At 41.5% G+C, this 27,630-nt stretch overlaps 4 protein-coding genes and 1 pseudogene across 11 annotated transcripts; 1 reads left to right on the top strand and 4 right to left on the bottom strand.

Annotated features, from left to right (window-relative positions):
• Positions 1-842: 842 nt before the first annotated feature.
• LOC129591353 (uncharacterized) lies at positions 843-5,032 on the bottom strand. Of its 8 annotated transcripts, none has more exons than XM_055486981.1 (2): positions 4,026-5,032; positions 843-2,218 (listed from the first exon to the last, which is right to left on the bottom strand). In XM_055486981.1, exon 2 carries the CDS (start codon positions 1,942-1,944, stop codon positions 1,108-1,110), a length of 837 nt encoding a protein of 278 aa, XP_055342956.1. In that variant the 5' UTR covers positions 1,945-2,218; positions 4,026-5,032; the 3' UTR covers positions 843-1,107. The 8 variants fall into 8 exon arrangements, with proteins under 8 accessions (XP_055342956.1, XP_055342962.1, XP_055342961.1 ...); XM_055486987.1 differs by lacking the exon at positions 4,026-5,032 and adding an exon at positions 3,821-3,838; XM_055486986.1 differs by lacking the exon at positions 4,026-5,032 and adding an exon at positions 3,587-3,737.
• A 598-nt stretch (positions 5,033-5,630) lies between these two features.
• Positions 5,631-9,343, bottom strand: LOC129591354 (beta-alanine transporter-like; annotated as a pseudogene).
• A 179-nt stretch (positions 9,344-9,522) lies between these two features.
• Positions 9,523-13,917, bottom strand: LOC129591189 (DNA replication licensing factor MCM2-like). The gene is made up of 14 exons (XM_055486752.1): positions 13,645-13,917; positions 13,289-13,512; positions 12,984-13,156; positions 12,842-12,921; positions 12,430-12,720; positions 12,234-12,343; positions 11,892-12,099; positions 11,680-11,814; positions 11,406-11,597; positions 10,836-11,345; positions 10,449-10,766; positions 10,153-10,335; positions 9,942-10,097; positions 9,523-9,861 (listed from the first exon to the last, which is right to left on the bottom strand). The coding sequence occupies exons 2-14, from the start codon at positions 13,480-13,482 to the stop codon at positions 9,754-9,756; spliced, it is 2,658 nt and encodes an 885-aa protein (XP_055342727.1). The 5' UTR covers positions 13,483-13,512; positions 13,645-13,917; the 3' UTR covers positions 9,523-9,753.
• A 168-nt stretch (positions 13,918-14,085) lies between these two features.
• On the top strand, positions 14,086-17,456 carry LOC129591190 (dihydrolipoyl dehydrogenase, mitochondrial-like). The gene is made up of 10 exons (XM_055486753.1): positions 14,086-14,417; positions 14,737-14,800; positions 15,139-15,218; positions 15,274-15,409; positions 15,612-15,859; positions 15,923-16,024; positions 16,111-16,472; positions 16,545-16,734; positions 16,798-16,935; positions 17,072-17,456. The coding sequence occupies exons 1-10, from the start codon at positions 14,385-14,387 to the stop codon at positions 17,228-17,230; spliced, it is 1,512 nt and encodes a 503-aa protein (XP_055342728.1). The 5' UTR covers positions 14,086-14,384; the 3' UTR covers positions 17,231-17,456.
• A 306-nt stretch (positions 17,457-17,762) lies between these two features.
• On the bottom strand, positions 17,763-27,543 carry LOC129591246 (uncharacterized). The gene is made up of 12 exons (XM_055486828.1): positions 26,640-27,543; positions 25,147-25,275; positions 24,605-24,813; positions 23,199-23,926; positions 22,271-22,315; positions 21,837-22,188; positions 21,153-21,498; positions 20,562-20,819; positions 20,170-20,355; positions 19,652-20,008; positions 18,832-19,009; positions 17,763-18,578 (listed from the first exon to the last, which is right to left on the bottom strand). Exons 1-12 carry the CDS (start codon positions 26,949-26,951, stop codon positions 17,953-17,955), a joined length of 3,726 nt encoding a protein of 1,241 aa, XP_055342803.1. The 5' UTR covers positions 26,952-27,543; the 3' UTR covers positions 17,763-17,952.
• Positions 27,544-27,630: the final 87 nt, after the last annotated feature.

Consider the following 27,630-nt stretch of genomic DNA (forward strand, 5'->3'; position numbering starts at 1 on the left):
TAACGAACGTAAGTAAGTTTCTTCTGTTTTCGGGAACGTCATTTCGGTTAGTAACTGCTGCTTGCGCTACTCCGCTTTCGTATCACGGAACAAAACAAATAAAACAAAACAACGGCATGCTGATTCAAATTTGTAGCAACCATTGAAAACTGATATCCCATCTTCTACGTATTTTATATGTACGATTATATCCATATCTATATATATACTAAGCACAAAATTATAAAATTTAGTTTGCATATTTCTAAACATGGTGCAATGTCGCACTTTTCGTCTTGGATTTTTTCTATTAGTTCTCGTAATTTCCGAGGTCAAACTTTTCGTTCAGTAATTTCTGTAATGGCTTCCGCTTTTAATCAACAATCTTTGAGAATTAATGCTGTTTGTATCCTTCGAGTACACTGTATGTACGCCTTGCAAAGTTGTAAATTAATAGTGTCGTACCAATTCTGCTGATGGCGATTTCATTGCCGCTGTACAATAAGTACAGCAGTATTCCGTACTATTATAGGGCGTGTACTATTGTTAGAGTGGCAATGGCAGTGTAAAGGGTTTTCGTTACTTATTATTACAAGAACCGTTTTTGGTTTTGTGTAAAACATGCTGTTATAAAATTTTGTAAAATATTCTACGAATAAGTTAAATGCATAATGCGTTAAAGTAATGTACGGATGCCTTTGATAGGCCCTTTACCGGCTTTACGCTTTTGTGGACAGGGAAGGTTAACTTGTTTGTAAACTGTAAGAATGACTCGTACTACGAACATTTCGAATTAAGCATCAAACTTTTAAAGTATTACACATATTGTGTCATTCCGTAAAGGCTTCACTAACAAAACATGGCAGGCGAACACAATTCATTTCAATTTTGCTTCATCTAAAAATTACAGAAAACTATGCTGGTGTAACATGCAACACCAAAACCTACGCGGAGATTGCAATTCACCGACCCCAACTTAAAAGGATTCAAAATAAACATCTCATTATATGGCACAAGACAATGAATGTACTTATACTGTAGTTGCGTCTCACTGCTTTGCAAAAACATTCAGACCAAGGCTGTGCATCCTTTGAGCTAAGAAATCAACAGTAGTATCAAACAGCACTTTCATGAACGCTTCGCTGCACTTCCATTTAAAACTTTAGAAGGAAACATAACACTAGCACGGGGATTGGCAAGGTGAGTTTGTACTGGTCCATTGTTGTTGACCAGCGGCGTAACGAACTGACTCAGACTGGTCAGATCATCGTCTTTCGCCACATGAACCAAATGAGCAAAGCAGCAGGGAGGCGAAATACTGGACTTTTTCGGTGGGGGATTTTTCTTCTTAGGTGTTCGCTTCATCTTCATCTCCTGAAAATTTGCCGGATTGGAAATCAGCGTGATAACATTCTGGAGAAATTTACTGGCCGCGGAGGTGCTAGCAATACGCAATCCCACTCGGGTTTTTTGGTTTGAGGCCTTGAAATCATGGTAATCCGCATCCACACTGCGATAGTCCGATGTCTTTGTGATCACATCCCGCCACAAGGGGAAGCCGGTACCACGCTCGGCAAAGATAAAATGAACGGATTTTCGGTCTGGCCGTGTTACCTGCACCACAACCGGAACGCCCTCGGCATATTGCAGAATCCAAGATGCCGGCGTCTGGCGAGTGGTCATTTCCGGTTCACATAAATACAGCGCAGCACCCGCTGGACAAACATACACTTGGCTGAACAGTCCTCGATAAAATGTTTCAATTTGTGTGACTTCTTCGGCCGAAAGCGTTTCGGCTAGTGATTCCAGTGTCAGCGGTGAATTCCCAGTATTTGACCTTTCCCACTGAGCATGGGAATAGTTCAGGGAGGAGGCATGGGAATCCCGATCGGGGGAAGTCGTACCACTGCAGCTGGACGATTGCACCGATGAGAAGGAATCTGACGCCACACTACTACCGGACATTATGAAGATTATTATGAGAACAAATGGGAGTGTTCAAATAATAATAAATGAAAACATGGCACAGAGCACATGCGCATGCAGCTGCGGCGATGTTAGGCGCGGATATAATTGATGGGTTGCTGAGTTTAAATTTGCTCGGCCCTCGCGCGCTTCAGATGGACAATGATGGATTGCGGCCGGGAACACTAGAGAGAGGGAGAATTAATCGCTTGATCAGATTGAGGATATGAAGAGGATTATTCCGGTCCCGGAGATTCCAATTTCACATCCACAACTACAAACAGACAATTTTCAGTCTTTACTGCCGACGAGAATTAGCAAAATTCCTGTACAATATTTTCAGAGGCGCGCATAACGTAAAGCCTTGTTCGTCGGACAAAGAATACGAAATGAAACATCAACAGGAATTTCGTGCAAACAGTCTCGTGTTTAATCAAGTCCACTATCTTTTTGAAGTTATTGTTTAGCCAACATAAATATCCGCATGACTTTTGCGCGCATGCAAGCCATATAGCATACGGACTACATACTGCCTCATGGGCATTTTAGACACAGTGCTAACACAAGATGCCGTAAGTCAGATGGCATAACTGATCATTGCCACAAAACCTGTTAGCCATAAAAGCATAAATCAACGCTTTCACACGATTTAAACTATTACCTTTAGCATGGCTGCATTTAAAGTTAGCGTGCTCGAATTCGAATTCCCACTGAACCGTATCTCAGCTAGATCAGCATCGTAAAATTGTGTACTCTCAGAATTCCTGTGATAAGGACACGCGACGATGTTTGGAGCTTTGCTGCACGTCCTCGTGTTTTTAGGGATTTCCCGCATACCAAGTTTTAGCCATTGATATTTGATATAATATTATACCACAAGCTGATAGTTACAGATAAAAAGTTCTTGACTAATGCATGCTAAAAACATCGATTACTCAGGAAAGCAAAGCAACGGCAATTATTATTACGTTGCTGCCGGCATGAACGCTCATAAGAGTCATAACCACTTACAGATTAAAAGTTTAAAACGTAGCGGCTGCTAAACGGTTCGGTGTGTCGTGTACACTATACAGTGACGCACCAAGACTGTTTTAGACCGCCAATGCAAAAAAACAAGTAATCGGTCAGTTTGCTTCAAGTTCACCATTTATTGCTTTAATTTACTGTAATTTCTTTATGAACTGTACTAATTTTACTTACATACATCAGTTGCATAAACCATAGTGCACCGCAGCCACATTCAAACTCGGTACAGTATTTGAGTATCAGGATCAATCTGTCTACCATTCGTCACTAACACTGCCGATCATTAACCCGTACACCACATGTCAAACAAACAAAATCTAATTCAATTCGGGATCTGTTCCAAAACCACAAAGGGCGAGTTGCCCGGAAAGATTAAAACAACTGATACTGGAAAAAGGGCGATCGCATAAATACACGTACAAACTATTTCCTGGCTTTCCCTCATAGTAATATGATCACTTGCTTATTACACTATAACCACCCACAGTGGCCGCACTGCTTTTCATAATTATTAATTATCTGCATAGATAAGTTACTTAATTATTACCACGACAAAGCCATAATTCCAGTAACAGAAGTCGTAAATCATGCATAATCAATCTTAGGTAACATTCACCGGCAGAAAAATAGATCGTTTTTGTAACCTCCTACGTCAACGTTGCGAAAGATCGCGATATACAGGGTTACAAGGAATATCGATTAAAAACAGGAAAATTATTCATGCTTTCGTAATAACTGGACAACACAGACTTTCTGCTTAAACTTCACGCGCCACCACACCACATCATTATTGTATGCTGTTAATTATTGCCTCTCTGTTGTATCAGTTATCATACCAATTGCCGCATACCTTATCGCAAAGTATGAATTACGAAACCTCATTTCCCTTCAATGGGCGTAAATTCATCAGTTCCATATCCATTTACAAACAAACACCAGATAACTTATCACAGCAAAATTTGCCAAACAGAAATAAACCAATACAAAGTATGCACACCTGTTTCTAAATTCAACATTTTAAGACACAAGTGAGTGAATATCAGAGTGTCACTAACCTGTATGATTTATCGGCAATGGTCAGTTAACTAAACCAGGAAACGAGGTCAGAGCAGTTCCCCAGCGGCAAAACAGAAGCGTATTAGTGCTGATTAGCCAGTGACTACAGTCCAGTTGGTGTAAGTTGTGGCAGCGCTATCGTCTCTCTTGTGCAACTGGCATCTAGATCTCTCACTCTCAAAAACGACCGCTATTCAGCAGAAAAGCGGCACAACGTTTTCGCTTTTCTTCCAAATGCTTGGAGAGTTTAAAATCGGCGATGATAACGGTAAACTATGAAGGACACTTGAGTCTTATCGATTTCGCTAAATCACCATGTCGACTTGACGCGCAATGATTATTAGACCACTTGCAATTCAGACCGGATTTAAGTGTCGCCACTGCCAGCTCTTCACCGCAAGCTCAACTGAAAAGCCGGCTATCACAATAGAAATCTTCACAAACGTCCACGGCGAAAATTTACCATTCACAAAGCAGAGAATCAATAAGAAGCTACTACAAGAGTAGATTCCTGACGACAGCTCGATGTTCGTTAGATTAAAGAATCCGTTCAAGGAATTGCTCGTAACGGTAATACACAATACGGCAATAGGCACTGATTCCACTCTGCATTACAGCACTGATTGTGAGCTTAACGATCGCCGCCGATCGCGATCATCGCACGGATTTGTCCAATAGTTGTTCGCTGACCACAGAAAACGAGCCCAACTACAAGCGAAGATCGCTGCATCCCGTAAAGAATCGGTAGGACAAGCTAACAGAAATTCTGGGACTATCAATAACAGTCGATCGAAGATGGATTCATACAAAACACATCATACGAAACAGCAGGTTCAAATGATCCTGCAGAAGGTTAAAAGAGTTTATCTTTATACGTTAGTTTATAGTTTCAGCTCAAGCTGCAAGCAACTTGCATCCAGCTGCAGCCGGATCAAATTTTCTTTTCAACTTGTCGGCGTTTCTATTCAGGAAATTCAGATTTAACTGCCAGCAGATGGCCTGTTGCATCTAGTAAAAGCTTCATGAATGACGGATCACAGCCAAAAGAGAAAGCAGACTGTAGTAGCGAATGGATCGACATAGCTACGGATAAGGGGTGGATACCCCTTTAATATCTATCTTGCTTGTACGATACTAGTAACTGCATATTTTGCAGTGCTGAAAGCAATTAATTTCGCGCTCTAGGTACGGTTTAACCGTAAATAAAACATTCCAATGTAAATCACATGAAAATCAACAGAAAAGGAAATTATAAAAACCGACAATTGTTATAATGATCCACGCACACCTAATTGTAAAACCGGCACGAGTGTCCAGTACTCTTAGAGACCGCAAAACGTGACCGGCCATAAATGATGAGCGTGATTACTGAGGCGGTGTCTCTGAACAGTGCACACCTATATGCACATTATGAGCAACCAACCTCGGACGCAAACAGTAAGAGCATTAATTATGCGCTAGCAGTCTAGCACTATGGAATTAATTTTTGTATTTTATTTATCTATCATTGGCTCATTAAGTCTAACAGTAAGACTGGATGAGTAAGGGCAACACGACAATTATTACGATTACGGATATGCCGAGTGTAGAGTACAGTTTCAATATCAGCTCTGTCAATTTTGGTGCCGCTCCAGACGAAGGAAGAGATTGCAACAGATGGCTAATAAAACTCATATTCTTGACAACTCAAAATTTGTTCACAGGAACATAATGCAAAAACAAAATAACCGGGTAATTTCCAGAACACATTAACACAAAAACATAAACTCGAATAACTGCGCCACAAAATCGCAAAACGAGACAAATTTCACGATTCAACCGGGAATATCTTTCCCGGCAACGGTTTATCCCCATTAAGCGGAAGAAAAACACAAATACTACGCCAAGAGGTTTTATCAGACGCAGTGTCCAGAGATTCCTTGAGAGGTCCAGAAGTTTCGGGTAACAGAAGCACACAGCCCAAAGCTACAATCGTCATACCCCCAAACACCATGAAAGGCAATGAGAAGTCTCCGTACCGGAAATGCACGATCAACGGCCCAAAACTCGAAACCACATACGAAAAGAGGGTGATAAACGATACGGCTTCTCCCCGAAGAGATGTAGGATAGCTTTCGTACATCTAAATATTAAACGAACAACATTACAGATACTACATAAACGTATGAAAATTCATTTTAATTCTTAGTGCAAAAGTGCCTGTTATACGGCCGTTTCACGCTGGTTTAATGAATATACAGTCAGTTGCATTTTACTATCCAGCAAGGTATTACATGACCGATAAAAGGTAAACGACAAACATCATTACATAAGAAAACTCACCATCAATTCCTGCACTGTATATGCACTGGTCATGAACAGACGAGCCAAGCAAAATAAAATCAACAGGCTAACATAATGGGTTTCCGCACTCGGGATTCCAGCTGTGCCTAACATGGATGCCACTCCAAACAGTAAGCATAGTAGTAAAGTGATCTTTCTCCCCAATCGATTAGCTATGGTTTCCGTTAGCAGCGAACTTGGTAGCTCGATTAAACTGGACAACAGCAAATTCAAAAATGGATTGCTTCCAAGGCCTGGCGCATAGTAGTAGAGTCCAACGTACACTGTGCTGACACAAAAACTCAGATACGACAACAATACTGTCTTTAAAAACACGCTTCGGGTCCTAAATAAATCCAAAAAGGACGTCTTCGAAAGGTTAGATTCATCTGTGCGTAACCGTAAGGCTTGTAGCTGTGCAACTTTGTCTCCAATCTCCACTGAGTATCTTCGCCGGTTAAATTTACCGATAACTCGCAAGTATTTTTGCAATTCTTTAAAACGTCCCTCGGATAGCAACCAGCGCGGCGATTCCGGCATTATGGTCCATAAGCCCAGAAAAAATACTGACGGAAGTACGGAAGCCAGCATAATGATTTTCCAGTAGCGAAAAAAGTATGCAAACCCCACTAGAGCAATACCTCCCATGGTAAAGGCCACAGTTATCAAAACGGAATAAGTGATGCGCATACTGGGTGTAATGACTTCCAGACCCAGAGAATACGGAATGGTGTACAACGGATTCGATGGGATCGACGCCAACGTTGCCAGTGCCACGTACATCGGAAAACTAGACGAGAGAGATACAGCAGGGCCAAATGTCAGCAATAAAACCAGAAACAGGAAGAAGGATTTCTTTCGGCCGAATTTGTCCGAAATGTATCCTCCAGCAACAATTCCCACGATACCTCCAATGGATGGAACTATGTATCTGGAATAATAAAATAAAATCTGTAATTGTTAGTCAACTAACAGCTACCAAAGTTGCAAAAAATTGTAACCAATGGGAAGCAGCAAAACTAGTAAAGACACGATACATTTAAACACACTGAAAAATAACTACTGTAATCCGCAACGGGAATACTTTGCATTAGTGTGACAATCTGATAAATTTTCAGACTTTGAAACACAAATTCGCCAGATTCTTACCCTAAAGTCGGCAAATAGTCATGCTCGCATACGAGATCGAAATCGGTGACTATGCTGGAGTGGAGGAATGACTTATCGTATGTCCATCCCTCAGAACACTTCTTTAATCTGGTGTTTTTCATCACAGTCCCGTTCAAGAATGGAACAACTGACTTTTCCCAGTATATCCAGATGTCCACACTTCCGCGTAGTCCACATCATACATGCAGCATTTACTGACGCGTGACTCCTCGGTGGATCCACAGGAATCCGATTGCGACGGAACATAAGAGGAATTTCCTTTTACCAACGAATTATTTTTCGGAATCGTACACCAGTACTCGGCCGAAGACGCAACCAAAAAGATCTACAAATAAACCCAACCTTCGGTAATCAAATGATCACCAATTTCCGATTAAACATAACAAACTCACCCAGCTGCTCCCCAGCACACCATTAGCGAAGATTGCCGGTAGCACAACCAAGAAAACAACCAGCTTCTGGTATTTGCCAAAACCACCAAGGTCATCTAGAATCTCTTCAAATTTCGTTCCAATGTCCACATCCACGTCCGCGCTATCACTGCCAGGCTGCACGATGGTGGAATTCGAATCGCTTGATGAGATTAAGCTGGCGTTACTTTTTTCTTCCCTGAAAAAGGATGAACTGCTGTGCTGCTTTCAGACATAAATAAAAACAGTGTACAGTTGGTCGGGTTAGCAAACTACTGTGCGAACTTAAATTATGAAATAATTCAATTAACGATGACTGTGTGAAAAACAGAAAACAAGCGCAAGATAATTGAATGCCAAAAGACACAGACAAAAGCAGAACACCGTAGGTAATCTTTACTTGGACAAGAAAAAGAAACGTCTATTCAAGTGCCTGGAAGAAATTGCCTATGGCAAAAATTACTGAACACCGAAACGCATCATAACTTTTACACTAAGTTTATAAATCGGCGACTGGCTGCACCGTTAAGCTCCGTCTAAAAAATATAGGAATTAATTATTAATGTAATTTTTTTTCTTGCGAAAATATGAAGACTAAAACTAAATCGTCAGAAAACTGCTGACGCTCAAAAAGACAATGATCGACATCTATTACTGCACAGACAGCACAGTCACCCATCAGAATGTTTTCAACTTTTCCTGCTCCAGTTTAGAACCTGTCAACTGTCAAATGACCCAAATCCGATCTTGACTTACGGGTTTGCATCGGATGTCGCTGACTCTTCCGTCGACCCTATAGGTGGTGGGTCGTCGTCTCCGGCTTCGATTCCCTGAGAACTTTCGGCCATCTAATCAAACAAACATAACAAAATAATGGAAAGCGAAGTCGTGCATCTGTGTCATTTCCAATCAGGAATTAACATGAGCTGAACTGATCGGCATAGAACAATGGCAATGCTGTCACATTCAAGTTCAACCGTAGACACAACGGCTCCAGTGTCGCACGATTCCGAAAACCTCGCATTCAGTAACCACCAAATTGTAATAGATTCAGCATGTCAAAAAACCAATAATTAATGATAGATCAGCAATTACTTAAATAACGTTCTGATGATTCTGTTATCTTTAACAATGAGCGCCAACGGTAAAACTACGCTCGGGACACTCACTCACCATCCAGAACTTGGCTGTAAATTAACGTGGCAATCATTAAGGCATCAAATTGCTGCTGAACAAGAGATGGTCAAAGAAACGTGAAGTAAGTCTTTCAGCGCTTTTAAACTATTTTAATTTCAGTATTATCTAAAACTAAAATTGCCAGTTAAAAAACACCCGAAGTCCAATGATAAACCAGGGAGTACTAATACTTCAAGATCACAAGGTTCAGAATGCTGTGCAAAATAACTGACTCATATTTTTGCAGCGATGTTTTGGTTCGCTTTTTCGTCTACGCCTTTACGGCATGTTGAAAGAGGCGGGCGAGATACCCATTGGTTGGTGTGCCTGATGTTTGAACTGATGACGTGAGCATTTTTACGCCTACTTCCGCTATGCCTTTTAAAAGTAAAACAGCGGTATCATTTCATCTCTTTTGTTAAAAAAATGGAACAGTTCCCAAGTTTCAAAGCCTACCAACACCGAATACATTCAATGGAAGTCAATTTGCACATTAACCAAAAAGGCGCAGACAGCGCCGTTACACAGAGCTTAACTGTAACAACCCACCTGACAAATGGTGTGTAGAAATACGGAAGAAAACATGTTTCAAAGACAAAAATTTACTTCTAATGTATTTTGAAAAATACCAGAAAAAGCAGTTATGTTTTCACGGTGCTGCGATCATTTTAGTAGTCGCTTCCATTTTGTATCCATGTGTGGCGAAAACGTCACTCTTGAAAAACGATCCCAAATTCAAAATGTTGACCCTCTTTGCCTATAAAAATTTGGAAAACCTTGAAATGTAACTTAACGAAGAACTCCAGTCTCCAGATGAACTGCTAGTCTGCTACTAACCTTTTCCTCTAGTTCGCGAACCGGAACTTTAATAGCCATATCCTGATCCTGCCCACTGAGCCGTTTATATGTGCGATGTTCATTCACAAGTTGCCGCAGCAAAAACAGCAGCAGTTCATTGTTGTCACGACGCTGAGATAAATACTTGGCAAAAATCTACGGAAAAACAAAATTCAGAGAGCACAACTAGGATATAACAGACCGCACTTACCCGGCGCATGTTCTTCATAACAGTGAATTTCTGAGCCGACACAAAGGATTCAAGACAGACAGTTATTGCCACATTGACATCCTCTTCATTGACGTATTCGCGGAGGTGCATCTTAGCATGTGATTCGGATAGGCGGATAATGGACTCAATATGGCGTACGGTGATGGCAACGCTTCCGGTAATCTATAAAGTCCAAAAAAATTAACATTTCTATGTCCCGTTAACCGCTTCATGATTTAACTTCATTGTTCAACTATTTTAATTAGCAAATTTTTTATTTGCTAACATTATATTACCATTGATTCGCGCCGTAATTCTGCATACATATTGGCGATTTTGTCCTGATCAACTGAATGCAGTTTTGGATGAATCCTTTCACGTGCATAGGTAATGTATTTCTTCAACAAATCCTGCTCAATAGGTTCGGCATGTGTTTCCCTCAAAGTGCTTCGTTCGATTTCCTCCATTTCCTCTTCGCCGGTGTTATTTGGATGACTGCGGCAATGACTTTCCACTACAAATTTGGCCAAGTAAGCGTCCTCTGCTGCATCGACCGTATCTTTGACAATGCACAACACGTCAAAACGGGAAAGAATTGGGTCCGACAGGTTGACCTACCATGAACGAAACGTATCAACAGACCATGTTAATTGCCCTATGAATGCTGATAACTGATTTTATACATTTTCTGCAAACGTTATGGAAGCATCGTATCGTCCACCGATGGGGTTGGCTGCCGCAATAACTGAGCAACGCGCTTGTAAAGAGGTCACAATTCCTGCTTTAGAGATGGAGATACTCTGCTGCTCCATGGCTTCATGGATACTAACGCGATCGGAATCATTCATCTTATCAAACTCATCGATTAGACACACACCCTTATCAGCAAGCACCAGCGCTCCGGCTTCCAGCGTCCATTCTCTTGTCTGCGGATTTTTATTGACGTACGCTGTCAAACCCACGGCAGAGGCACCTTGCCCGGTTGTAAATACGGGCCGATTGGCAATCTTCTCTACGTATTTCAAAAATTGAGATTTTGCTGTCCCCGGATCCCCGCACAAAAGGACGTTAACGTCACCACGAATCTTATGTTTGCCGCCGGGGTTTTTCGGCACGCCGCCAAACAAAGCCAGAGCCAGCGCTCGTTTGATGTCGTCATGGCCGAAAATTGATGGAGCCATACTGTTAAAAATCTAGAGAAAACAGCAGACTTCAACACTTCCCGTTTCACGAGTAATTTCCGTAAAACCTACCCGTTCGGTTATGAATTCATCCTTGGATAGTGCCTGAATGGCTTTGATATCGCTGTCCGATAACGACAGCGCGAGGGTCTTCTCGTCATTTCTTTTGATATGGTTTACCACAATTACAGTAGCGAAAACAGGAAAACCATTCCGCGTGTTGAGTGAGCCATCGTAGTTGTTGGAATACACTCCAATAACTTCCTAGGTAATAAAACGAGAACACGTTATAATTTCAGCCAACACCAAAAAAGTTATACACGAATGGCCTGACAAAGCATCATACAATTTCGTCCCCTGGTCGCACGGTGTCAACCAAGTCGCCCTTCAAGATGCATTCCTTGGACCGCGGCAATCTACCAGCGGCAACTTTACCCGGACTTTCCTGGATGATTACCCGCTGGAAGTTTTCATATACGGTCTGAAAATACAACGAGAAGTTGCAAAATACAGTGTACTCGGGTAGAGGTTATAACTTATAAGCAAATGCTACCGCACCTCTTTTGCGTTAACAGTAAATGGACCTTTGGTCTGACACTGAACGCACACTTTAGGTTTAGTTTCTTCTGATCCAGTAATATAAATGGGTCCATTCTGTTCTCCACAGTTCTCGCAGTTATAAAGTACAGCTAATAACTTGGGAAGAATTCCGGTATTGCTAACAACAACTCCATTAGTTCGGATAAGAGAATTCAAATGGATTTGCCTGGTAAATACAACCTTGGTTAGAACTTAGAAGTATACATTATTATAAGACTTAGGTAACTATTTAGTCACCAGTAATACTGTAATAACAACCAAAGGAAGTTAAGTACTTAATAATTTCAGCAAACAACCAACCTCAGCATACGTATGTCTTCCTGAACGGGAAGTTCAGCAACTCTGACAATGATTTCCTGATTGATACGCTCATAATTCGGGAACATCTTCACGACAACTTCAGTGGCCGCCTAAAACAACAAAATAAGTTTTGCATAAGTAATCTGCAGTTGTTTTTATTCGAAAAAGCGTAATATTAATTTTAAGTATTTCTTACGGCATTAAAAAGTTCCAGAATTTCTACAGGACATTCGGGGAGAAAGAAGGCCAACACCGGTTGATCCTTGGCTAAATGTTCGTAATTGATTTCGAAACTGTTCAGATTTTGGCGGCACATGCGGGAAATCCGATCGCGATAAACATAAGCGTTTTTACTATCGGGATCCTTGAATTCAGTCAAGAATCTTCGGAAACGATTGAAAATCTCTGTACGTGGTGCGATCTGGGTAACCCATTCCTGCAGGGAATGCCCACGCATATCTTGGAGATTCTCCACTGGCTCGATGATCTAGATGGAGCAAGTCCAGATCAGCACATTATGTTACTGCACAACGTTGACTACCACAACTCATACCATCGCAAAGGCAATTTCACAGCACAAACTAAATATGTGAATTTGCGAAACCAACCTCTTCATCTTTATCCCGCATGGCCGCTCTTGAGCGAGAAAACCTCTTATGCAACTGATCTTCTCTCTTCCCAAGTTCCTCTTCCAAGTTCCCGAACTACACGAAAAAGAGAATTATTGTGTTATTCCTATGGTAAAAAAACCACTGGTCTCTGTACCTTCTGAATCGTCCATATCTAAACGGTCTTCGTCCAAACGTCGACGGTCTATGGCCAACTCAGCTGCCAACCGAGCAGCTTGTGACATTTCGGAATAGGCGCTTTCATCCAAATCCTCCGGATCATAGACGTCCAAATGGGGCATGGGTCGGTAGTCTCTGAAGTATTCTTATTACGACTCAAAATGCTTATTAATTAATTTCTTGGAAATTAATTAACAGAGCACGTAAGGGCGAATCTTCGACACATGCTGTACGAGTATACTTCTTCTACACATGCTGTACGCTTACTTCTCCATATCGTCGCCCATGAGGTCCTCTCCCTCTGGCTCATCTTCGGCCTCCTCATCACCACCGCCCAGAAGGTCCTCTTCATTTTCAAATGCAGCATCATCGTCTTGTGCTGGAACTGCTTCCGCTGGAGGGTTCGAAGCCTCATCTTCTGACAACAGTGCGTTGAGGGGACCGCTCTCTTCGTTATCCATGTCTGATACTGACAGCGACTGTTAAGTAGTCTGCGAACCGTAGTCGGATTAGAACAGATATGCCATTACTCCTCAGGAGCTTTCAATTCATAGCACATCTGACATAGGACACTCCAATTTAAAGCGTCACCCAGTCAGGCTAAAAGTTTACTGCAACATTACCTGCGTTTTGCAAACAGAAAACCTTTCGGAACCGAATTCACTTGTGACTTCTCACTTCTGGCTTCGGAGTCAGATGGCGCTGACACAACCAGTTCACTATTAACCAACTCATAAAAGAATGAGCAAAGACCCGCAAAGTTCTAAAGTTTAAATTGTAATTTGTAAAACTTCTGTAAAACATTAAAATCAAAATTTTAGAAGCAGTTTTGCTTCGAGTTCTATAAAAGTATAAAACTTCGTAAGTCAAAAGAGAAAGCAAGCATTTACGGCGTTCTCGCTTTGTTTGTCTTCTGCTGACTGACTGCAGCCCGCCGATATTATAACTGTGCCAAACAGTTCATCATCACATCCAAATTCCGTGGGAAGCCGATCGTCACAACGCAGAGCAGGTGCCATTCCTTGTTCAGAGCACGTATTTCTTGCACATTCTTTTTGAATAAGCAATTCTTAAATTTTAACAGCCCTCGCGCAGTCGTCCCTGATTCGATCCGTGATCCGTTCAAACCCGAACACTATCCTCGTTGGTCAAACTGAGGGATTGATGTCAAAGTTCTAAGTCGGAATAAATTGAAGAAGTTTCCCAAATTTCTCCTCAGTGTCGGACTTCGACTTTTCACTCCGCCTGCGTTTGTGGCTGACGCGAACGTCCTTGCAATTGTTTTACCAGGGAGACCTGTTCTCGCCTTATTGGCGCCCATCTATATTTTCGATCCTATCGGCTGTCCTGAGGGATCTGTAAAATGCATAGAATATCCACTGCATTACTCCGTCAGGTAAAATTCGTAGTCGAAATGACTGCAAGGTAAAAGATAGTGCAACTCATTCCAGACTGAGCGTTTGATTACTTATTACTTTAATTTAATGGTTGTTAATTGTTAAACATTGCGGACCGTAGTTCGCAGTGGAAGCATTTCAGTTTTTAGTCGTCAGTGTTACCCCCTTGAGAGTTTTAATCTAAAACTTGAATTTCCTCGCAGGCAGATGAAATTAATGTGCATCAGTTAGATAACGAATCGCTAGATTTTACAAGTTTAGTCTTCATTAATTGATACGTGAGCTTGAATTTCCATTTGCTAACCGTGTTTGGTTCAGGGAGTTCGGGTGCCTTATCCTTACGCTTCTGGATCTCGAAGCTTTGCGTCTACCTCATCGAACGGTACGGCTGACTTTATACCGCCCTGAATTTTCTTAGCTACTTTTTACAGAGAATATTTCTACTTACGTATAACACACATGGCGTAATTCCGAGTTCTAAATTATACACATGCTTCCGATGTTATGAATTTACATAATTTCAAAAGAATTTAAACAGTTTATGATAAACAGCCTAATTTTTTTTGACAAATTTTTTTGGACACGCTCTACCGATAAACAGTTTACCGGTAAAGCGTGCCCAGTAAAGTTGAATTTTTTGTCGCGTACCGTCGTTGGTTCAGGGCTTTCTTTTACGTTTGGATAATTTCACATTTATGAACTGTGTTTTTTTCCTTGCAGAAGAATTCGACCTTGTCGTAATTGGATCTGGACCTGGTGGATATGTGGCCGCTATTAAAGCAGCTCAGTTGGGATTAAAAGTAAGGGTAAAAGTCCAAAGAAAGGCGCTTCTGAATAATGAGTCGGTTGTTGCAGACTGCGTGTGTGGAGCGCAGTGAAACTTTCGGGGGAACTTGTCTTAATGTTGGATGTATTCCATCTAAAGCCTTACTAAATAATTCGCATTTCTACCACATGGCCCAAAAAGATTTTAAATCCCGCGGAATCGAGCGTACGTTGATGTAATTTTTGAATATTTCGAATTTTTCACCGTCTTACGTTCGCCGCATCTCTGGCACATGCGGCGTCTGTATTTCTTATGAAAGCGAGTTTTAATGACTTATGCAGTATGCTCATTTGTATTAACGTGTAAACTGTAGAGATTGATTGCTTACCGGCAGCCGTTCAGCTCGAAAATTGTTTTTGCTTTTCAGTGGACGGAGTGCGTTTAAATTTGGATGCAATGATGGGACAAAAGCGAGATGCCGTTAAAGCGCTTACCGGTGGTATCGCGATGCTTTTCAAAAGCAACAAAGTTACTCCAGCCAAAGGACACGGGCATATATTAAGCCCTAACGAAGTTGCCGTACTGAATCCTGACGGCTCACAAAATCAAACCCTTAAAACCAAGAATATTCTCATTGCCACGGGTTCAGAAGTTACACCTTTTGCCGGAATTGAGGTTAGTTCGGCATTCTGCACCATTCTTTAATAACTTTGATTAATTTTTGTTTTATGTGTTCAGATCGATGAAGAGCAAATTGTTTCATCTACTGGCGCCCTATCGTTGAAGAAGGTTCCGGAAAAAATGATCGTCATTGGTGCAGGTGTGATTGGGTTGGAATTGGTAAGTGTTAGCGTTAGTGCTTTCATGTGACGTTTATTAGCTGATGTTCTCAGTCACGTTTATCGTTTAACATCTGTTGTCCTTAGGGTTCGGTTTGGAAGCGATTGGGTGCTGAAGTTACAGCAGTAGAGTTTTTGGGACATGTCGGCGGCATGGGCATCGACATGGAAGTTTCTAAGCAATTTCACAAAATCCTCCAAAAGCAGGGAATAAAGTTTAAATTGGAAACCAAGGTTCTGACAGCCAAACGAGATGGAAAACGGATAGCTGTGGAGACGGAGGCCGTTAAGGACTCTGGTAAAAAGGAAACTCTGGATTGTGATGTTCTGTTGGTTAGTGTTGGACGTCGCCCCTACACTGCCCATCTGGGACTTGAAAATGTGGGCATTCAAGTGGATAAACGCGGGAGGATTCCCGTAAACAAACGATTTCAGAGTTCAGTTGCCAAGTAGGTCGGCTTTTCCACCTTCGCATAATGAATTTACGAGGCTCATACACTAAAACTTTGATTTTTCTATAGTGTCTATGCAATTGGCGACTGCATAGAGGGACCGATGTTGGCACATAAAGCCGAGGACGAAGGAATTGTATGTGTAGAAGGCATCGCTGGTGGACCCGTGCATATTGATTACAACTGTGTCCCGTCGGTTATTTACACTCACCCAGAAGTGGCTTGGGTGGGAAAATCAGAGGAACAACTGAAGGAAGCGGTTCGTAATCAACTTATTGCAATATCGAGCCGCTTCTGTTTTGGAACCGAACATGTTTTACAGGGAGTAAAATACAAAGTGGGGAAGTTTCCTATGGCAGCAAATAGTCGCGCAAAAACTAATAACGATGCGGAAGGATTTATTAAAATTTTGGCTGATAAAGAAACGGACAGAATTTTGGGTGCTCATATGATTGGTTCGGTGAGTTATTGTAAATCTCAAGATCGAATGTCGCAGCAGCGTAACCGGAAAGTGTATCGCGCAGTGTTTTGTCTCGGGTTTATCTTTTGCTGGTTATTTTCACGTTGTGTCAATTTATTGTATTTTGCTGTGATAGACTGTTGGTGAAATGATCAATGAGGCTGCTCTGGCCATGGAATATGGAGCGTCTGCTGAAGATGTTGCCCGTGTTTGCCATGCGCATCCTACCACGTCCGAGGCCTTTCGGGAAGCGAATTTGGCTGCGTATTTTGGCAAAGCTATCAATTTTTCATAAGATTTTATGTTTTATTAATTTTTGTGCTAGTGGCTTCAAGTTAAGGGTAGCTGTGGTGGCTGTGCTGTACTTTTAAAGCGGTTTCCGGTCTAGAGTTGGAATTTAGTGCAACAAGGGAAGTTTAGTTTTGCGGTGTTAAAATGTTAAAATTTATGGTTAGAGAAAATTTGGCCACTGTGATGGGTATTCTTTACTTGCATTTGAAATAAATCGCAAAGTATTTTAACCCGGTTAAGTAAAATAAATATTTAAACCCAGCCAAATCAGGGAAAAATTCTGATTGTAGTGTAATTTCCACTTTTAAAAATGATCAAGGTATTTTGTGCTCCTTATCGCTGTGTGTAAGTAGTCGTTTCAATACTGTCCTAGCTGTTGATAACTACTGAAAGGTAATCGATGTGCGAGTACTGTAGATTGTGTAATACCATCGAGACGTATAAACGCTTACATACTGGTACTGGAAAAACCTGCAAGAGTCGTAGCACGAAGAACATTACAAAAACTATAACTTTATTTTATTCGAACAATAGAAACCAACAGGGTGACAAAAACTGCGTATTGCGCGACGTATTTGGCATGTAAATAAATTACGATTCCCGTAAATTTCTGTCATAAATTTTATGTGCAGAAGAGTTGTCTAAATCCAAAAAGTAAAATAAATTATTAACTGTGCAGGGCACATACATGACAACGGCTGCAGTCTGTATAGTGTTAACCATTTCCTACAATATGGCACAAGCACGGCTGCGTGCTTTCGCAGACGTCCCATTGGACCGGCTTTCTGTATTTCTCCGGGAACGCGGTTCTTCCACCGTCTGATTAACATGAGCAATAGGCGGTGGAGATGGCGATTTCGTGGGCTGAGGCGGAGATTGCGATGGCGGTGCGGCAGTGGCTGGTGCAGTTGTTTTAATGTCCATCCGTGGACTTTCCACCGGCTGAATGGAAATAACTTCCAAAGAGTTCTTCGCTGAATTGACCTTCTGTTCTGAACTCTCCCTAACCATCGTGGTGGTAGCCGGCAATTCTTCAGGTGTTCTTATTAACGTTTCCGGTGGTGGCTTGGACATTTCGGGCGAAGATGGCCGAAGCGGTCCCGGTGGGCGGGGCGGATACGAGAAGTCCGGACCGGCGTGATTGATCACATCGCCGTTCTTGCCGTCTTCCGGAACGGACCAGTTAATACTAATCTTCTTCTTTTTTGTACGCGACTGAGACGGGCTACTTTCTTTACTGCTGATCCCATTCTGTTCAGTCGGCGGGGACAAGCGTAAATTTTCCGCGGCTAGCTTTTCTCGTCGCATTAATATCTGCTGGATCCAGTGGGAATAGTCCTGATTGGGTGCAGCTAAAATGCCATACCCATATGTTAGAAGTATTGAATTCACTATGTACTACGTCCAAAATAACAATTTGGCTTTTACGGCATTTGCGTACGTGAACATGCGCTTTTATGCATTTAATTTAATGGTATCAATTTGTGATTCCATTCAGGTACAGTCCTTTGATCTATAATACACTTGCCGCAATAATGGTGACACGGCTGCTTTGCGTTATTAGCAAGTGTATGCCTGTGCCGTATGGCCCATGCGGGGACTTACGTAAAATACTGGATGGAACTAATTTAGCAATTTCCAGATATTTGTCATCGCCAGCGTCTTTGAATGGAATGTCGTCCTTTACTTTCGCAGCATGATACACCTTGGCAAGCGTCAACTCCGGTTCGGTATCGATTTTTTCGTCAATATAAAAGATATCACCGTGGGCGACCAGCGAAGCCTATTAAAAAGCGACAATACAGATTTACAGGATAGGTTCCGGAGGGGAGCATAGCTGACCAGATGGATACTCATGACCCATTGAAAACTCCACATAGGCCTTGCATTCAAATTGTGTATATTTACCTGCGAGTCAAAATATATTTCCGCTGGAATGGAAACTCATGACTTGACTGTGCGGTACGCACTATATTATCGATTTTTTTATGTACAGAGTTATTATATCTATAGTTTTCATCAGCACGGCAGATAGAAAAATTTGGTTGATTTTTTCGTGAGGCACCAGGCTGTAGTATTTGTGTAAGAACTTATTCAAACTTCACGCCGGTAAAAGTGCAGAAGCCTTAATTACACGCCAGGGCGCGCACTAGTAATCTGAAGCGTCGTACGTACTGTATACTTTTATTGATGGTACGTTCTTTCGAGCACGCGCAAAACGTCCATCTGTTGTTGCCAATCAAAGATTCAAAGAAATGGAATAGAAATATATATGCCGTGTCGGTTCGGAATTTCTACTTTAAGTTTTATAAACATTGGGTTGATTACTGCAGTTTACAGCCGCGAGTAAGGAAATTTACCGGCAAACCTTCACTCCACCGGTTGTACAGTACGCAACACCTACTGACCACTTCCTTTGACTTACAGTGGTGCGGATGCCCTGCCAGCTGACAGCCATGAATTCGTTGACGAGATCCATTATATAAAACACTTCCAACCACAGCGATTCCAGGAATGACGTGTCATCCTCCTCTTCGGCCGTTACTCTGGCGGATATCTCCAGAAAATCATCATGCTCACAAGAGATGAAGAGCAGCATGTCGGATGATTTGGTTAGTACGCCTCGTTTCCAGTAATAGTGATATGAGCATTTTTCAATGAGCATGTTGTTAATCAAGGCAATCAACCGGGAGGCATTCCCCGGGGGCATCACGGGCAGGAAATACATGTACAGGGACAGCTGGACGTCCCCGCGGAAGGGCCGGCTTGTCCAATTCAATTGCTAGACAAAATCAAATCTAATAAACCGCCCTTTCACTGATCATTTCGCCGTAAATAATTGCGAAAAATCTCTGTAAATCTGCCGGATGGAAACATGTGGCAGAAATGCGCGGCATAGGTTTCGTGATGACGGCAAAAAGGGTTTTTACACCGGCCACTTACTGGTTTCGCATCCGGAAGTAATCCGAGAAGGGGGATCGCGTATTGCTGTTGGGGCGAGAGGCTGGGAAATGCTGGCAGCGCCAGTGTTTCCGATGCGGTACGCACGGGCCGGCTTGTTGACAACAAGCAAAGATGGAACAGAAGACTGCGTATCTGTACAACTTGATCCTCCTCCAACGCATAATCCTGAAAAGTGAACGCCACTGCACTTCAAATCAAGAAATACGTTTGCCACACGGCTGCTACATTTCGCTAATTAAAAACGGGATGTGTTTACGTGCAGCATTGTGCGCGTGCGAACTGAAAACTGGCTGAATATTTATGTGTGCCTATTGTATTACCATTTAGCACTGTTGACATTGTAATTAATTATGGGATGTTGTAATACAAACCTGCCAAATTAGCGGGAACAGCGATTCCTTGATCAGTCCTTTATTCGGGATATCTTCCAGTGCCGAGGCTAAAATCTGCGCTTCCGGCGGATGTGCGTTGAGACTCCGGGGCCAAAAGCGTTTCCCTTCGAAGCGGAAGGATTTCTTCTGATCATCAATATGCAGCGCACATGCGCAGCGCGCTAATACTGACGGATTAATACAGATGAGATCCACAGACTGAATGGTTTGCAGTGCCCGGGCATCCAGTATCACTCCCTAGTCATGACATAAAGTCATCAGAGGTTTAACCTAACGTAAACCTATTTGTCCAGACCAATTTCTCTGCAACTATGCAGAGTGCGCTTATACTGTGACAAGTTCTTCAAGTTGGAGAGGCGATCAGTTAGGCGGCTGATGGTGATAAATGGTTCCCATAATTCATGAATATACACTTCCTGCGAGCGCTGAATAGTAGTAACGTATAAAGTGGCTGGTGGTCAACGAAGAAAAGTGATTCCATAATAAGTTTCTACATGGTTTTTTCAACAGTTTCGTTTATGAAAAATCAAGAGCGCCATTTCGAGTTAACATTCTTACAGTTGTGCTTACAATTTGCTGTAAGAATCCAATGCACTCAGTGAACCGAGATTTGCTGACACGCTCATCTTTCGACGCCATTGCTTCGAAGTTCCTCCAGGACACACACACCACGTTCTTATCGCGCAGTGTCGATACTTCATCATACAATTCCACCCAGCCAAGAGGGATTGGGCGTGATAAATGTGGGAAAGTATTTGCGTCCAAACAAGCATTGAGCAAATGTTTACGAAGGGGATCGATCCCTTGTCCTGACTGGCAACTTGCCGTAACGAACATTTTTATCGTGTATTTTTCATCCACCTGGCGCTGTAATTCGTGGATTTTCCCTTCAAACATAGCACCATCTGGAAGGTCTCTGAAATTACACAGACGTCTCTACATAGCGTCGTTAAAGGCTGCACTTGTTTGGGAATGGAAATTAACTTAAACCGGAAATGTGCAGATCTAAAGTTTTAAACAACTAAATAAAGTGATGTGAGTTTAGATCGTCGTTTTAAAAGCATCATAAATCTAGTCCCCTTTTAACAAAACATCATGCTAGCACCAAAAACAATTGCATAAACAGCTACGTACGCCATACATAAATACAAAAAAAAACAAAAAGAAAGTTTGTTCACAAAAAGAAAGAATTGCATATAATTATATGGCATTCATGACCTTTAGGTTTTTGTAGCACAATGCAACAGGACTTACTGCAATAAAGCGAGTTCGACATTGATGCTGTTTTTGCGAACAAGGTCGGCACTGTCAATTGACCTTTTGATTATGTCCATTCGCGATAAGCACTCTTCATGAGCATATTTATCCGCACGGGTGGCCACCACATAAATGTGTGGCCGCCGTGCTTTGCCATATATGGTGTGTATTAATAAAGGTATTTTTTCCACACTGCTCGAATCCTCGAAGTTACACACACAAATATACACAGACGCATCGCTGAAGAACACCGGGTGCACACCACGCAGCACATCCCGGCCATCACAATCCCACACTTCTACGGTGAGGTCCTTCTCGTCCTCGCTGATGTCTTTTGTTACAGCACTATCTGCAATGGATGAAAGGTTGCCAACACGCACAGAAAATACACACGATGCTGGAATGTGTATTGATTATTTAAACGAACGTACCCCATGCATTCTCTTTGAAAGGCTGCCAAACGTGAATATTTACACCTGTAACAAACATACAACATAAGGTCTGCTGCCTGCATATTGTACATCGCACTGCATATCGTAAATAAGTGATATGTGTGCAAAACATAACTTTCAGGAGATTGAAGAAGGGCTTTGAAGCAAGTCAACAAAGTCTACAGTTCGATAAAATATATATAAGAAATACGGCATCCTGCAACGCGGTATCCCTGTAGAAGATGTTTGCGTGCCGGAGAAGTTATAATATAGGCTCAAACAGTATGCGATACTATTACCAGTAATAAGACAACAGAATGCCTTTTACGTAACTTTATACTAACCAACTAATTAGAAGTTACTATCCAACTAATTATTCAAACACAAAGTATTGTAATTGGCTTCTGTATCGGTTATTTTCAAAAGTTACGACTATTTTGATTTGCTCTTTGCAGCGGTTAACACGTGCTAATGTACTCTAATTTTGCAATCGACGAAAAACGTTAAGGTCAGTGTGGCGAAAATTGGAAAACAAGAGATTTATAGTCGTGATGCTAAGGCCAAACTAGTTAAAATAAAATGGAATAATAAATATGACTCTTGATAAAATGCTAATTAACGACTTCTTTTATTTCTTACAGTGCACAAACACTATGTACCCACGCTTATTTACTTAACTATGAAGTCCTGCGATTGCAGATTATTTCTTTCTTTTACGTACAGTAATACCGCTTGTACATTCAGCCGGATAGTTCTTTCGTGCTTCTTTAACCTCAAGCCATCAACTTTAAACGCATATATATATACCAAAAAAATTACTTATAAGGCAAATAATTTTTTTCAATACAGTCGTAATAATAACGCATTATTATATTAAGCATAAGCGAATCATCACGACATTTCGGTAATATAAGCGGACAACAACTACCTTCTGAAATGAATGTCGGAGCGTGATGTGCTTGTTTGCCCATCAAGGCAGTTAGCACGGCAGTTTTTCCGCTTCCCGTCGTTCCCAGAATGAAAGCTTTTAGCCGATAATTAAGATTTCTGGATTCAAAGTGATTGAGAATAGCTACAACTGATGAGGATGTAGCCGATACTCCAGCACTGATTTCGTCCGGAATCCCCATTGCGTTTAATTCCCGGCACATAGTCAGGGAGATCTCTTTTAGCGTTGATCTACGCTTAATAATTGAGGCCGGTATGCGCGTAATTGACGTCCCATCCAGCTTTATCCTAACAATGGTTGTACAGTAGCGAATAATTGCCTGCAGGGCGAGATCTTTGATTTTGGGATTCCAGCTAAGATTGACATAGCGTAGATGGATGGCATGAGTGGCCAGCTCCTTCACACCATAATCCGTAATCTTGGCACAGTGCGACAAATCAACATAGTGCAAATTACTACAGTACTTGGCCAGTATCCACAGTGTGGAGTCGGTAATGTTGGTTTTAAACAGTTCAATGTGGCGTAATAGTTTACAATTGGTAGCAATATACTCCACACAGCGATCGGTGATCTGTGGACAGTCGCCCAAGGAAATGGCATTTAACGAGCCGAAATAGCAGTCAACAGCGTAGTTGACATGGAAGTCAAAAATGTCATCAAATCCGATAAATTTCACGCTGTGCAACTCCAAAGGAATATGAGTAACCCTGAAAACAATGTTGCCTCGTTAAGCTGTACTGACAAAACGGAGTGCTATAAACCTTTATGATTTAATGCAGTGAATATGGGAAGTGTAATACTGCAATAAAGTTTGGAGTCTGCTTGCAAACACTTGCGATTAGGGCGTGAGCGGTGTATAAGCAACCACTATTGATCGCTCCTGATTAAAAGAGCCGACTGGCTACCGTCTGTCGTATGAAAGGATCAATCTTTGTTTCCGAACTTACACACTCCAGGTTGTAAAGTTCCATTGCAAAACTCTAATGTTAATCGTTGATTTATCGATCTGATTAAATTATGGTAGGTGACTAGGGGTGGTTAGGCACAGGATGCATTCAATGGCATTTCGACTTTAGTGATTCATAATTTTAATTATGTTATGCAGCTTATCACTTGTTGCAGCAAGCGAAATCCGCTGGCTGCTTACTAAATTTAAATGGATCCTTCAAATTTAACCAGGTCACTGTCAAACGTATGGAATTTGCTGCTTATAACGTTTCTGTAATATTATTACTTAGGATAAACATAAACATCGTAAACATAAACATCGTAATTTCGTAAACGTATATAGCGAATACGGGGTTTCGGCAGGCAGTAAGTAAGCCTTCGTAATCAGCAATTAATGGACTAACTATTATATTTCACATAATTATGCAATACTCAACAGTTCATGGATGGGATTGTCGGGCCATGGCTTCCTTTTCGTATGCACAAATGCAATGTTCTGCAGCTCTTGAAGGTTGGTACCGATGTGCTTGAGGCATCTGTGGTCAATACCAAAGCAATCCTCGAATTGCAGAGCTCGAAGGTGTTTACACCGCGTTACTAAATGCTCTAAATGGTTCAAATCAAACTGGTTGTGACCTTCCACTTCCTGCAAACAACAGCAAAAAGCAACAAACCATTATAATTACCCTTACATATACTTGCGTATTTCAGACGCATAGAGGCAATATTTACTATTTGCTAGCAAAAACTCGATGATAGTATAAACAAGTTGATGCGTTGCTGCAGAAAAATAACGTTCACACCATTCCGAAATGAATAGGCCATCTTACCAGAGATCTCTGATGCCGCAAACTGCTGCTCATATTTATCGCGAATATCACGGGCTCCGTAAATGCTCATTTTCTTGCTTATGATTATAATTATTACTCACAAAATGGGGCGCAACGGTAGCACGTTATGGTAGAAAGGATGTATTTACCTTAATTTCAAAAGACAGCAATTTAGGCGTAACGCATCCAACAATATCATGGAGCTGCGATCCGGAAAGCTGAGTGCACGCTCGTAATCTTAGCACCTTCAGATGATCCGAAAGGTGGATAATCAGGGTCTGTACACAAAAGCCGGGAAACCTCAGGCAGTATTCTCATAATTAAGAAACACCTAATACAGCCTATGTCGAGCCTTAGAAGTACTGGAGCAGTAAGTTACTAACTTAAAATGATTATATGGACGGTGGTAGTTTAAATTCAGCGAATCGAACCTATCACTAATCAAGCATTTAGTATAAATGCATGGGCAGAAATTAGGAAAGAAAGATAATTAAATATAAGTAACATAATTATTATAGTTAAATAGATGCTGGGTTAAATCTGCCGCGCTCAAAATCATAAATTGGCAACTCATACACATTAAATAGAGCGCTGAGATGGGTTAACGTGGTGAAAGAAGATTAATGTAACGATTGTTAAGTCACGCTTCTGGAAATACAACTTTCAAGTTCGACAACTCTAAAAAATAGTAAACCGTAATGCTGTTTTTTGGGCAAGCTCAGAGCGAAGCAATACAGTAGCCATTTTGCAAAATGCAACAGAATGATTTGCATAAAAAATGCTAAAATTAATTTTTCATGGTAATGTACGAGCTAACGATTAGAGAATTGTGGAATTGTTCGTGTTTAGCTCACGACTGTTAAAAGGGCAAGATCTGGCTCCCACTGTTCCACATTACGGTAATACAATCACGTAGAATATCAAAAAACGCATATAATTACATGTTACCAAAAATTAACAAAATCAGAACTGGATTTTTTGTCGGCATCACGCTTGATCGAGTGTTAATCGTCATCAAGATGTAATAACCATTTATGACATTTCATGCATAACTGGTTACGATTGGCTGTTCTTTCGCTATGAACTATAAAGATGCTAATTATCTGTACTGAGGTTTTGTAAGATCATAGTAAAAATCTCATTAAGGTCACATTGTAAGTTTTCTTTTTTCTGTTATTTGGTTGGTCCCGAGAAAGATAAATAACGTCAAAACTCATAAATGTCCACTATTTTTAACCTACATTTTTGAAATTTATTATACAATGAAAATGGCACAAACGGTTTGCAGAATCGTAGATGTCTACGAGTAGCTGTTTACTTCTAACGCCAGACCAGTGTAGTTTGGGAATCGGAAAACACGTCATGCATTGTGTATACTCCCAGTGTGATTAAAAAGTAAGTATTGTTACGATTATCCACTACCTGACAGCACCTGTGCATTATGATGTGTGGAATTAATCGAAGTTTATACTATGGAATCGAGTATCGACAGACACGACAGCTGTTTTGGGATAGTGCTGCATATGCATCATGCCTACTTACATAATATTGTAATCGATTATTTAATATCATTATGTCTGGGAAAGCCTATCCCAGACTTCTGAGCACTGTTTAACTGCACGTACACATATCCCATCCTTACTTGGATATCATCTAGGCTTTCCGCAGCAGTAATTGTAATGTCAGTCGTGATGGTTTCCGCACCAGCCTCATGATCGGAGCGCGATGCCGGGCCAGGTGAAGACGTGCCTGTAACCGCTTCCGCTGGTGTAGTGAAGCGGCGTTTTAAGCTGCGCGCACGACCCGCTGACAAAGGCCGAGATATGGTGCTGTTGGGCAGGGAGGTTTTACTGGAGCTAATACTACCGCTACGGGCCACAGCGGTTGCCAACGCTGGTGTTTCGTCGCCAGTTTGATTAACTGTCAAGGAGGCTTTTCTGGCCTGACCATCCATACTATCCGTACAGCATTAACATAATCCATCAATTGGCCGCATCAGGAATCGGTCGACGCGGGCACAACGGAAACGATATTGACGAAAAGTCTTGACGTTCAATAGCGCATTATTCATGAAGAATTACCGGCGTTTTCACAGTAACGGATAAAGCACTTGTTGGGATAACTTCCCATTAAGTAAACAAGAACCTGCCAGATATGTATTTCTATTTCTGCCCGATTGTCAATGATCGATAAAAAGCGCAATATTTGTTAGCAAAATATATGGATTACGGATGCCTATATGCTCGCGCAGACACGTCGGGGAACGTTATTAAGCACCTCCAGTACTGGCGAAGGAAAGATTCTGGTCTGTCCTTATTGATTAATAGAAATTTCAAATAATTCATTGATCGAAGAATATAACATGAATGGTCCAGCCGAAGCAGTCATGATCCATATACATCAACGCCTCAATGCTTTAGAGTGACAACACACAGACGCTCAAAAACGTACAATTTGCACAAACGAAATGCTGGATCTGCATTGGTGTTGTGGGATGTAATAAGTACATGTAATGGGAATCATCTGGATACTCGGTTTGCGTGCGCGGTAACTGCGTTCATTTTAGAACGTTTGCTTACACAGGATGAACGAATGGTGCGCCGGGACGGTGCAAGATACTCTGTATTGTCATA

Source organism: Paramacrobiotus metropolitanus, unplaced genomic scaffold (assembly GCF_019649055.1).
Source record: "Paramacrobiotus metropolitanus isolate TYO unplaced genomic scaffold, Prichtersi_v1.0 Parri_scaffold0000045, whole genome shotgun sequence".
Classification (NCBI taxonomy): Eukaryota; Metazoa; Tardigrada; class Eutardigrada; order Parachela; family Macrobiotidae; genus Paramacrobiotus; species Paramacrobiotus metropolitanus.